The sequence below is a fragment of the Sinocyclocheilus rhinocerous genome, unplaced genomic scaffold (assembly GCF_001515625.1).
Source record: "Sinocyclocheilus rhinocerous isolate Xijiao unplaced genomic scaffold, SAMN03320098_v1.1 scaffold1697, whole genome shotgun sequence".
Lineage (NCBI taxonomy): Eukaryota > Metazoa > Chordata > Actinopteri > Cypriniformes > Cyprinidae > Sinocyclocheilus > Sinocyclocheilus rhinocerous.
This window is the reverse complement of record NW_015629509.1, coordinates 17302-29347: the sequence shown is the minus strand read 5'-3', so window position 1 is coordinate 29347 and position 12046 is coordinate 17302. Positions and strand designations below refer to the sequence as shown.

Sequence of the window (12046 nt, the reverse complement as noted above, 5' to 3'; positions counted from 1 at the left end):
TACTTCTTAAACATCCATTAAGTGAATAAAATAAAGCAAGTGTCATAAATATTGGTATGCAATTTTGTGCTCTTCTGCAGAGGCAATGTTCCACCTGACGAGAGCATGTTCTAGTACACCCCCAAAACAAATTCAAGACTTTGTAAAAGAGCATAATAGGACCCCTTTAAGGATCTAATTCAGCAGTGCCCAAAGCAATCCGTGTCCTCATACTGCACACAGGACGTTTCATTCAAGTGGGTAAATTATTATAGGTGTCTTAGCAGTTAGTGTGTGATCCATGAGTCTATGTTTAATGTGTGAGTAGATAGTAGTTTATTATCTGGCGCTTATTGAATCATTTCCATTTCGCAGTCTTTTCCGCCTTCGAATGCCAAACAGATTGTGAAAGTCACCATGTCTGCGTAGCCAACACGAGCATAATGGTGCTAGTAACACAGAGAGGGAGACACATACAACAACAAACATAGAAAGATATGATGGGCGTGAGAAAGAAAGAAAGAAAGAACGAAAGAAAGAAAGAAAGATGGAGGGAGGAAGGGAGGGACGGAAGATCTGTAGCCTAAAGGCAGAGACAGCAATTAAAAGTAAATGGATCCCAGGGCCCCGTTTCAGATAGGCTAACAGAATTCTGCCTATTCTTAGAAGCCGTCCTCAGAGAAGGTTTGAGCTGAGAATTTTCCATGCGTGATGAACTGTGGAAACCAACAAAAGCCCCATTACCAGGAGAGGGATTTAGCCTCGTCTTGCATTAGAGAGAGAGAGAGAAAAGAAGCCCTTAGTCAAATGGAATACATTAAAGAAAATTCCCTGTGTCATAGAAATAAAAACTTGAAGCCAAATGACGGTGCTCTCATTATCTACAAGCCAAGAGCTCCGGTGGGACATATTCACAGAGCAAATTACGGACCAGACAAAATGATTTTCCAATATTCTAATGTGCACTTTGATGGTGACTCAGAAATGTTTGCGTTAATTTAAGGTTATGATTTTCGAGTTGAGCCGCATTCGCTAGTTATCTTTTTTTGTGCCATTCTGTGAGGGTAAATGTCAGGATAAATGTTTATATTAATATCATTTTAGCTTAAGCCGCCTGTACTTCCTCCAACCTTTACAAGAGAAAGATAAGATGGTACACTATCTGCGTGTGTGTACGTGTGATGTATGGCGCTTTATTGTATAATATAATGGGAAATTTCCAGTGGCTGGTTCTGTTGTCCTCTCCATTCTACTCATATTTCGGTAGGTACAAAAAAAACTGATGAAAAGTTGTCAGCGTGCATTATGGGATAGCAGCATTGGGAAAATACATTCTTATCTTGTTGTAGCAGCCAGTATGTACTTAATCCATGTCCTGATAGAGTTAAGATAGAACAAGAAGCTTCTACGGCAGGAAATACTACTTCCTGTTACTGCGGTAACCATATCACCTTGGTGAATAAATTCAAAAAGGGTAAACAGCTAACAGATTTGTGTGTGTTTTGTCAAAGTCCAAACTGCTGCCCATCCTATCAGGGCATTTTCGTCTGAAAGACTTTGCACTCAGATGGCAAATATTCATTTGCTGGCTAGGGGAGGTGCAACTATAACATGACAAGTTGTCAGCGGGTGTCACTGTAGATAATGCTTACCTGAGTCAGGTCACAGCATTAAAATGAATAAGCATTCTATTTATAGATCAGTGTCAATATGAATGCAAAGACAGTCGTCAAACCTTATTCAACAGCACAGCCAGTGATGCACAAAGCAGAGCAGCTAATAAAGCATAATACCATTTACTATGCCCTTCTGAAAGTATCTTTTTGTTGCAACAACTGTTTGAAAACCAAAAGTGCAATTTCCACACTTTAGCCTTGATCGTGGGTTTCCCTGTAATCCATTTTCTGACATAAAACCCCAGAATGTTTATGGCCGTTCTCTCTTCTGTGACAGGCAAAGGGATGGGTCAGAACACACAGGCATACAGTCATTCTGCGGCCCCCCCGGAGCAAGCAGAGGTTAAGTGCCTTGCTTGATGCCTCGCACAAGGGGGAGACCCTTCAGTACTATTTGAATTAGGGCTGCACGATAAATCGCATGCGATATTTAACGCACATCTTGTCAGAAAGCCGGTTCTGTAATCAGCTGTAAATCTCCATCACGTGCGTGCTTTCACATTGAGCAGCATTAACTACACAGAGCCGTTGTTCACTGACGAGCTGCGCAAAAAATCGTGCGAATATGAACGTGGTTTTGCTGATAAGATGCGCATTAAATATCGCATGCGATTTATCGTGCAGCCCTAATTTGAATCCAGCTGTTTTCATTCATGATGCCAAGCCACCAAACAGCTGACAGTGTACAGACATGGACAGCTATGATTCAACCCTTGCATTGCTACACGTAAGTAAACGAACAAAGTCATAAACCTAAACAAAAGTCTAAAATCGAGAATATGGTGAAGAATAGAACACAAAATAAGTTTCTGCTGGACTTTCAAAAAGCTGAACTGTCAAAGCATTCTTTCAATGTCTCAAGTCTTAAATTTTTATTCTAGAGGGTTGTACTAATGCCTGACTAAGATTGATAATACCATCAGATTTGTTCAATTTTTGCTCTGATACAGAGCAGCCACGTCATTCAGATTGATTTCTATCAGCTCTACGACTCGGCTAAAAAGAAAACAAATAAATATATCAATCACATGGCACAATTCCTCAGATGTTTAACAGCTCTATAGAAAAGTAATTAGTCTTTCAATAGTGTTAAAATATTTGCCTCAGTCCATTCATGAAAGTCAGCACTTTTGAAAAGCTGCTTTGTGGCTGGTTTTGTGCAATCTCTCAGCATGAATTCGGCATGAATAAACTATTTGATTAAAGTCGAACGTCACCATTTGTCTGAGACTACACTGTATTGGCAGGAGCCTTTTCCCCTTGGCTTTCATCGAGACGCACATTTAAATATGAGAGGAGGCATATTGTAGCTGACAGCACACTCAAATCTCACTGAAATGTCAATGCTAAGCCACTTGAGGAATGGCACCGCTCTGAGAGAAGGCTGATGAACCAAAATGTCTTCCATCACTCCCTGAGCTCTGCAATATCACGCAGAAATATGCAGGAAAAGGTCAGAATTATATATCAAAACATAAATAAAGCGGTGTCACTTTACAGAATAATGAAAACTTGAGTAATGCTGCAATGGGACAATCTTCAGCTGAAAGCCATTATGATTTTTTAACCACAATCTAGTTTTCTTTCTGTAACTGTGTAATTGTTTCATTTTCCTTATTAAAAACAGCTCTCTGTCATTCAGTTCTTCTTTCTAGGACATATAATATCACATGATGAAAGGAGATGTCTTCTGAGGCTGTTGCATTAGTGAGGAGTGTCTCTCTCTGAATCGTGTCAAGCCACAAGACTGATGAACAAGCTGTTTGAATTATATAACTGTAAATCTGAAGACCATTGCCAAATTTGTTTCAATGGTCCTTTATAGTGATGCATGAGGTCTTTTTTAACTCTAACTGGCTGCATTGGAAGCTAGAGAGTTCAAATCCAATATCGAGGGGCAAGTGTGGAAAAAAATTCAGAGCATGATGAGTGTGAACGTGGAGACATTGGGAAGCAAGGTGACAGAAATGGCTGATAGCAGTGACCAGGCTGGAGCCGTTTGATTTAAGTCTAAATATAGTGGTGGCACAGACCAAAGCAGCATTTTAGGCAGGTCTTAAATTTATTCTAGCAATTACTGGCAGCCAGCGAAGAGACCTGGGCAGAAGTGTAACATGAGAGAATTTCCAGAGGTTAAATACAAGGGCAACTTTTTGGATACGCTCAAAGGGCCAAAAGCTTGAGGTGGTGAGCATTTATTATGAAATGCTAGAGAGATTTCCTTTAAAATTTTGAGATGTTGAGAAAGAGAACAAGACATACAGATTGTCAGCAGTATGAGGTGTTCTGGTGTAAATAGAGAACCAACTACCACCCCACTAGTTAGTGTGCACAAAGTGTGGTATACGTCCTCAACTGACTTGCCATGATATGTTATCCAAGTCTATCCAAGTCTGTTTTGCATTAACTCCACAATTTTGGACAACAAAAGCACAAAACATTCAGAGACAAATAGCACTGTCTACAGCACAGATTCTGCTTAAAGAGCGTCTGAGCAGACGTTTTTATGTGGTGTAGGGCATGAGGGTCAAGTTTTTGCCATAGAGAAGGTCATCACTCATAGCAGTATAAAAGCTTTTCACAAATGGATCTGTCCAGCTTCCTGCACTTCAGATTGCAGGGTAAAGCATCGGTCTCTCCAGTGCTTGGTTTTTTCAAGCCCAGAGCGGGTTCGCTGTCTGCCTGCGATGGCTGTTACGGGTCTAATCAGAGGAAACAGCCCAACAGCCTCAGAGAGGGAGAGAGAGAAGCCCATGGCCAGCCTGAGTAGAAATCAATTACGAAGGATTGAGCTCTTGTATAAAGAACACTAATGGCAATAGCCGGAAATAAAAGAATGATTACAGACATCATAAAAACTGTTATTGGCATAATCAGTATATCTATGTAATGTCTGCTGCCAATTTATGGCTAACAGCTCAGAAATTGATCGGCCTCGATGCACTGGCAGAAAACCAAGTGGGTTTCAAGGCTGGACAATTGCAATTTATATTGCTTGACAACAAGGGGGCCTGATCACCTAGCGATACCAGAAATGCTTTACAATAAATATTTTATGTAAACTTGGCCTAAGAGTCTAAAACAGGTTTGTCACACCTAGGAACTATATTTCTATTATAACTGCCACAGACATTTTATAAGTACAAAGTAATATTGGGGCCAGGAATGAAGGAAGGCATGACCACAGGGCATGCTGTTTGTCAGTCATCTGTTATTGCAATAATAACCGACTGGTGTGCTGGGGTGAAATTATGTGTCAATTTTTTTTTACTCCGGGCCCTTGGGAAACCAGAGAGCCAAGCTATATTGTGACAGTGACCCTCCAAAATGGATAACAGCCCTTGCTCTAACCTTGAGAATCTATCAGAGAGAGTCAGCATTTTCAAAAGTGCCTCCCAGATATGGCTCTGAATAATGTATCCTATGAATAAAACACATTAGCGACTAAACATACTGAATAATTCACTTTTCACTCCCTGCACACCAGATATTAGGTCCTCTGTCACTCAGCGGACTCTCATTGTACTGTCCCACAACACTCGTTATTTTCACCTCTTAAATACTGTAAACAGCCTCTCACTCGCTCTCTGAACCTGTAGTAAAACTTCAGATAATACGCATAGAGTCTTCCAAAACACACATACAGACAAGCAAATGTAACACTGAGTACATTTACATGGACAACAATACTTCGATTTTAATACGATTAAGACAATACTCTGATTAAGAATCTACCATGTAAACAGAGATTTTTGATTACCTTAATCCGGCTAGTCATAATCGAAGTAAACACTAATCGAATTAAGACATGTGGAGTATTCCTATTTTAGTCGCATTATTGAAGTGCAGTAATGACATGTACACAACTTAATCACATTATTACCATCGTGTAGGACTTTTCGCCGCATTTTGCGACAGGATACACAGACGGCAGTGCTCAACCGTTTGACAGCAAATAAAAGAGCTTCAACACCGCCGTCGTCTGTATGCACGTACAAATAATTAACTGCACTTGAAGCTTTCATAAAATAAAAAATTAAACACCCAAAACTGTACATGGCATCATCGCGAAGACGAACTTATATGTTTATGCGTGAAATTCCGGAGGGGATGTCGGATGTCGTCACGTGGGGGCGTAATGACGTGTGCCATTAATCAAACTATGTACTAAAACATGTAAAATGGGAACATGAAAGGAATATTCTAAAAGCAACTCATGTAAACACCATAATCATAATATTAGCTTATTTAGAATAAGGTAAATAATTAGATTACTGATGTCCATTTAAACATAGTCACTGATAACCATTAACTAATTTCTAATACTGCAGGCCAGCTGTGAGTTTCAAAGAAACGTGTGTAAATGCACAAATTACATTTTTCGAATTAAACACTTAGACTTGCCCATAAAATACATACAGCTCACCTCCTCAAAGCAAGCCATATTTTTTAAGTGCGTCTTTTATTCATCTCTCTCTCTCTTCTTCTACCTCTAACTCTTTTCTAGTTCTCATTTTCAATGCTAATGACAGACAGCATTTTGTCCACAAAGACCTAATGTAGGCTTCCACCAAAGCTGAAACGAGATAATTAACCATATAAATTGAAACAGTCAATGACCCGGCACAGGAAGTGGACACCATTTACACCGACACAAATGTGACGTTAACTGAGGTTTCAGCTGCACTACTCCTTATTAGCAGTTCTAATGGCATAAATGAATGAAATTTACTTTGTCAGTTATTTGTAAGCATCTTCGTTGCTACCGGTTGTAGATTACGCAGATCCATCCCACATCCTCAAAACTGTTTAACCTCAGTTATAGTCTGCATGTGGCACCATGAATATATTTGCATATCAAATGTGAAGCACATTAATAAATGATATAAAATAAGATGAAGCCACAAGAAGTAGTAAGTATACTGTGGGTGAAATCATATGATTCATTCACTCACTCACCAGGGTGCAGTAGGTCTCTGGTGGGTCTCCACAGGTGATGTTGGGTGGGTCAAGAAACACTTTTAGGTACTTGGTCATGTCCGCGGCTTCAGGCTGACAGGCCATGTAATACCAGGTCGGGCCTTCGTCCGTGTAGCCATGTGACTTGCACAAGTCGTAGTGTCCCCAGGTTGTGGGATAGTGCTGCGTGGCCTGACAAACAGTCAGCCATGATGCCTGCAGTGTCAAGAGCAGTGGGAAACGCATGGCTGCTTCCTTTATTCGGGCCGCCCCTCCAATAGACTATTCACTGTGATGTAAAGTATCCGTCTGCGCCCTTCCTCTCAAAGATGCACGAGAGAAGGAGAGATAGAGAAAGAGGGAATGGAGAGGAAGATCTGGGTCTGGTTTACAAAATAATCCAACTTTTGCTGAACATGGGACAGAAGAGGGGCAGCAGCATACCAGCTTCGCTTTGGTCACTGAAAGGTCGTCAAGCCCGATTCTTCTATCTCCACCTCTGGTCTTTATTGTGTCCGCTGGGAAGGGGCAGGGTCGGGGTGCCAGCAGAGATAAGAGAAGTGGAGGCAGAGAAGATGAAGTGATCGGTCGGGCTGGAGAGAGAGCAATGCTTCTGACACTCTGATGAATCGACTCTCTGGCTGGATGTTGACTGACACCCGTTTCAGGTTTGCCTTCTGTCAATCATCCTCTATTGCAGCTTGGCATCTGCACTCTGCACAGAAAAATGAGAGAGGTGATGGTGAATATCAGTTAGGGGATAGAGTTTGACAGCAAGGGGAAATTAGCGCTCCGACTCCTATGAGGTGGTGCCAGTCAGGTGTCTGGTGTGCGTCACGAGAAATATCAGATATCTAAAAGGCCATCAAAGAAAATGTGATCTTGAGAGCTTTCGTGCATTCACTCCTGGCATTACCCATAATTCCCTGCAGGCCCGTTCTCTTCCACTGTAGCTACACTCAAAATGCTCTTTTGATACTGAATATAGACCAACATCTACATGTAACACTAAATGAAATTACAGGACGTAGAGGGTTCAGGTCAGAATTCAGAGAATAAGTGCAACATCTGATGATTGCTTGGATGCCTTATGTATGGGAATTGATGAAATTGTGAATAGGAAGCAAGCTCAAGAGGTTACTCTCACAAAAGTTACTATAGAAACACGTTATCTGCTGCTCAGCAGCAAGCTGAAGTCACTTTGGAGCCCCTAAAGGAGGCCTGTAAACTGCTTCTGTAAGGAGATAATAATGTGAAACGCACAACATTAAATGCTTTTTCCTGTTATTCTAAATATTTCACAGTATGCATTGCACATAGAAACCACCACCACTGATGCTTGACTGAATGTTTACACACTTAATTGAAGAAGGTTTGATCTGAACTTGAAAACAGCCCTATTAGACTGAACCAATCATTATTACGTCAGCAAGTAACTAATACCTTCCTAACTTAATATTTATATTTAAGTGGAGATGAAGATGCTTTTTAGCTAAAGATGAAATTATTTATGGATTCCTATGGTCACACATTGCTTTCATCTTCACTTTCATGAATCTACTGTAATGAACAGATATTTCATCTGAGTTCATCCAGAATCATCCAGTGACTCATTCTCTGGGGTCTTTGAATGGTAGGTCTGAAAATACAAAGCTGCAACAAGTAATGCAATTTGCAGAAAAAACTCAACTTCAACAAAGTTCTGCTTTTATCTGTTGTGCTTCAGATCAGTAAAATAATGCACTGAATAAAATACAAAAGAAATACTACATAGACAGATGACTTGTGGTCTTGTGAGATCTGAACAACTGAAAGTTTTCAAAAAAAAAATCAATGGCTCATACACTTTTTTGCTTTATTTTATTTGATACTAATACTACAGCACACTGCATGTCTTACACTGATTATGCTCAATAAGCTGACAAAAATAAATCTAAACAACTTAAATGATGCTCTTTTAACATTAGATCCATGCCTAGATTTTTGTATGTTGTCCACACTTTTCTTTGCAAAAACAGTTAAGCTAATGTATATGTCTATTTACATCAGGTTTTTAACGAGGTCTTTACTAACATGAAGAAACCTGAAATTTGTTAGCATTCCACTTTCATTCCAATGACTTTGTCCTCCAAAACTGAATTGTTAGCTCTGTCCTCCAAAACAACAATCACTTTGGCAATATTACAAAAAAAAAGTTATTTAGTCAGAACTCAGAATATAAGGTTACTATTGAATGGTCATCAATGAAAATATTGATTTATTGATTTGAAAGTAATTTTAAAAAGAACGTTCTCATAATGAGCCCATTTCTGATAGTTAACAGTGTTTTGTTATACATGTAAATGTGCTCATTGTCACAACATCAGAAGATAAATTTTTTTCAGATGATCAATATACCCATCATGCAACAAGGCTCGAAATTGCAACCATTTTGGTCGCAAATTCTCCCGAAATTTAATCTGTGCGACCTCAAAATATATTTGGGAGCATTTGTGCGAGTGCATATAATTGTTGTCGTGCGACCTGTTTTAATTTCTCTAAAAACGTTCAGAGTATTTGCCTTCTGAGTGTTGATACGGTGACCTGTCTGCCGTTCTATAAAAATTTTAGGAGTCAGCTGTCCACTGTAGTCCTTAAGATATCAGCACAGTAACACTCAGTCAAATTATTGTTATCGATAAAATCCCAGAAAATATCGAGATATAATTTTTTGTCAATATCGCACACCCCTAGCTGCCAGCCGTTCGGTGCAACTGGCAGAGCTGAATGTAAAATTTAACACCGCATACACCATCCTAACACTTGCCAAAGAAGAACTTAACTTTAGGTTATTTACAAAAGAAATCTGTCAGTGTTCTTTTCATTTTCTCTCTTCTTCAGCCCTTTCTTTTTCTCGGTAGTTAGCGGAAAGCAGTGACTGAGAGATTGACAGCTAATATTAACCAATACAAAATCTGCATTAAAGTTAAGAATGTAAGGATAAAATCTGTTAATATATAATTTGTAGTTGTGGTGCTCCTAAATTTTTGGTGAGTGCTCCTAAATTTTTGCTGGTGCTCCTAACTTTTTGAAGTTGGGAGCACCAGTGCTACCAAGTTTTGCAAAACCGCAGTTTCTGCACAGCACAGCTACAAAATGAAGAGAGAGCAAAGGCTGTCAGTTCCCCCTGATGGAGGCTGGCAGGGGATAATTGACGACGACCTACCAAACGTTCTCAAAGCTGGGGCCAGGAGCATTTTAGTGCTTGTTAATCAGTCTGTCCAGTCAATACAGATGCTGACCCCGCACTCATCCCGTCACCAGCCCCACACTGATCAATTAACCCAAGCGAGGTGGGGCGGAGAGTCAGATCACAGTGCAGTCTTGCAGCGGACCACCCTCAGACAGGAGCTCTTTTCTCACCAAAGCAAAGCTCATGCACATTGTAGTGCAGAAAGGATAATTTGCACAATTGCTGTCACTGTAAAATCACAGAACAGGGAGTTGAGTGGGGTCGTCTGTAATAGAGCATAATCTCAAATTAGAAAAACATGGAGCATAAAATCACATTCTGACTGTTGACCAAAGCTGCCTAAATAAAAGGGCGTTTGGTGCCAGTGGATGAAAGAGTTCATCATAACTGAACTTGGGCAAATATTTTAGGATCACAGATATACTTAAACTTTGAAAAGCACAGATTAGTCATATTAGCTGTAATGAAAGCCTGACCAAAACCATGCCTTCAAATATGCATTAGTTAAAAAAAACGAAAAACAACACTGAATGAAAGAACATCATTCAGCCTATTTATTTCACTGCTTAACTTAGACATTTAACCTATGGATTAATCCAAATGAATACAAGCTGAATAGGAAAAGGTCAGTTTTTTATGAATCCTAAAGTATGGCCATGTCCTATTAAAACTCATCACATCCATCACAGTGACCATTATCCAGAACTATGGATGGAGGGCGTGATTAGATCCTCCAGATTTAATAAGGACAGAGTGAGGAGACAGGGCAGGAGAGAAGGAGACAGCAAGAGAGAGAGAAAGAGTAGGTGGGATACACCTCTTAACAGCTGTAATGTTGAGGGTGGGGGACAAAAAATTGAGAAATTGAGAAATTGGCAAACTCTTGGCATGCAGCTCTCGATGGGCACAAAATTCATACGAGACACTGAGGGAGAGAATGGAGAGAGAAAGACGAGGGATGAAGGAGGAAAAGAGGACAGTGTAATGAGCCATTAGAGATACAGGGAGGATAAGTGTCTAGGGCACATTAAAGATCACACAAGCCCGCTTGTTATCACTTTCCATGATCCATATACGAGTCCTCTTAATTATTCTGCGCTGCCTCTGGTGATGTGGCTAGCGCAGAGCGCAGGATACATTATGACACAGAGCGGGGTGATTTGAGGCAGGTCACCTCATCTAACATCTATTTTGTTAAACACGGGACCCTGATGAGGGGATGGTTTAATAGTGGGTTTAATCCCACTATTACAGGGAAGTCATATGCATCATCTGCTGGGGGCCTGGTTTAGCATAAAGGGAAAAGAACAAGCATAGTTACATGGTAATTTTTATGAGTACTGTGGAAAAAATCTATATCTATCTATCTATCTATCTATCTATCATAGCAGTGAAAACAAGCAATTCAGCAACAATATAGGTGCTATTTGGGAATTTGAAATGAATTGTTTAGCATGAAATATTAATGATTAACATTGATTTTAGCTGTTCCAACAGATCGAATATGATAATCATGATGATAAAATATATAATATATAAAAAATATAATTTTGCAAACCTTGAAAGTCTAAGTGTGTGCAGCATTCCACTGTCATTTTCAGACATTTTAGAATTTTTTTTTTACTCTTTACTTATTCAAAATAGTCTCTTATCATCTTGTTACTGAAATGCTTATATTCATTTTCTATTCTATAAAAAATATATAAAAATGTATTAATGTGATATATATATTCCCTTTACTTTTTTTTGCTTTAACCGTAAAAACAACAAAATAACAAACTATCAAAAAACCTTTAGCCAATTTTTAACAAATTTTTTTTTCCTTTTCAAAACAGCGAAAACACATTTCTATAAAAATCAATTTGCTTGGCAACCGCAGGTGTACAAGGCCTCCTCGCAGTCAACAACCCAAAACCACATGACAAACATGCATCCTTTTTCATGCAGGTGAATATGTATTTAAGAACGAGAGTTTTACCAGTAAGCCACATGTTAATAATTTATTTAAACCAATAAATCGTTTACAGATTTCACATGACCTTTACAGGCCTAGGACTAGTGGATCAGATTTCCTCATCCATTTTATGCTGTGAAGCACATCCTTCCCTTTCTTAGTGTCCACTTCGATCTTGTCCCCTGGGCTACTGAAGCATAACTTCATGTCTAAACCTCATAGGTGCTCATAAACATCCCCCCCCCC

The 12046-nt window shown here is 39.5% G+C and overlaps 1 protein-coding gene across 7 annotated transcripts in view; it reads right to left on the bottom strand.

The window, feature by feature from the left end:
- The window catches only part of LOC107739003 (netrin-G1-like), a 93162-nt gene that overhangs the window by 76122 nt on the left and 4994 nt on the right, over positions 1-12046 (bottom strand). For 6 of the 7 annotated variants that reach the window (XM_016550949.1, XM_016550950.1, XM_016550952.1 and 3 more), the window contains exon 2: positions 6615-7329. In XM_016550949.1, coding sequence (XP_016406435.1) covers positions 6615-6860 — 246 coding nt within the window. In that variant the 5' untranslated portion in view covers positions 6861-7329. The remainder of the gene's footprint in view (positions 1-6614; positions 7330-12046) is intronic. The other variant, XM_016550951.1, reaches the window with a different exon arrangement.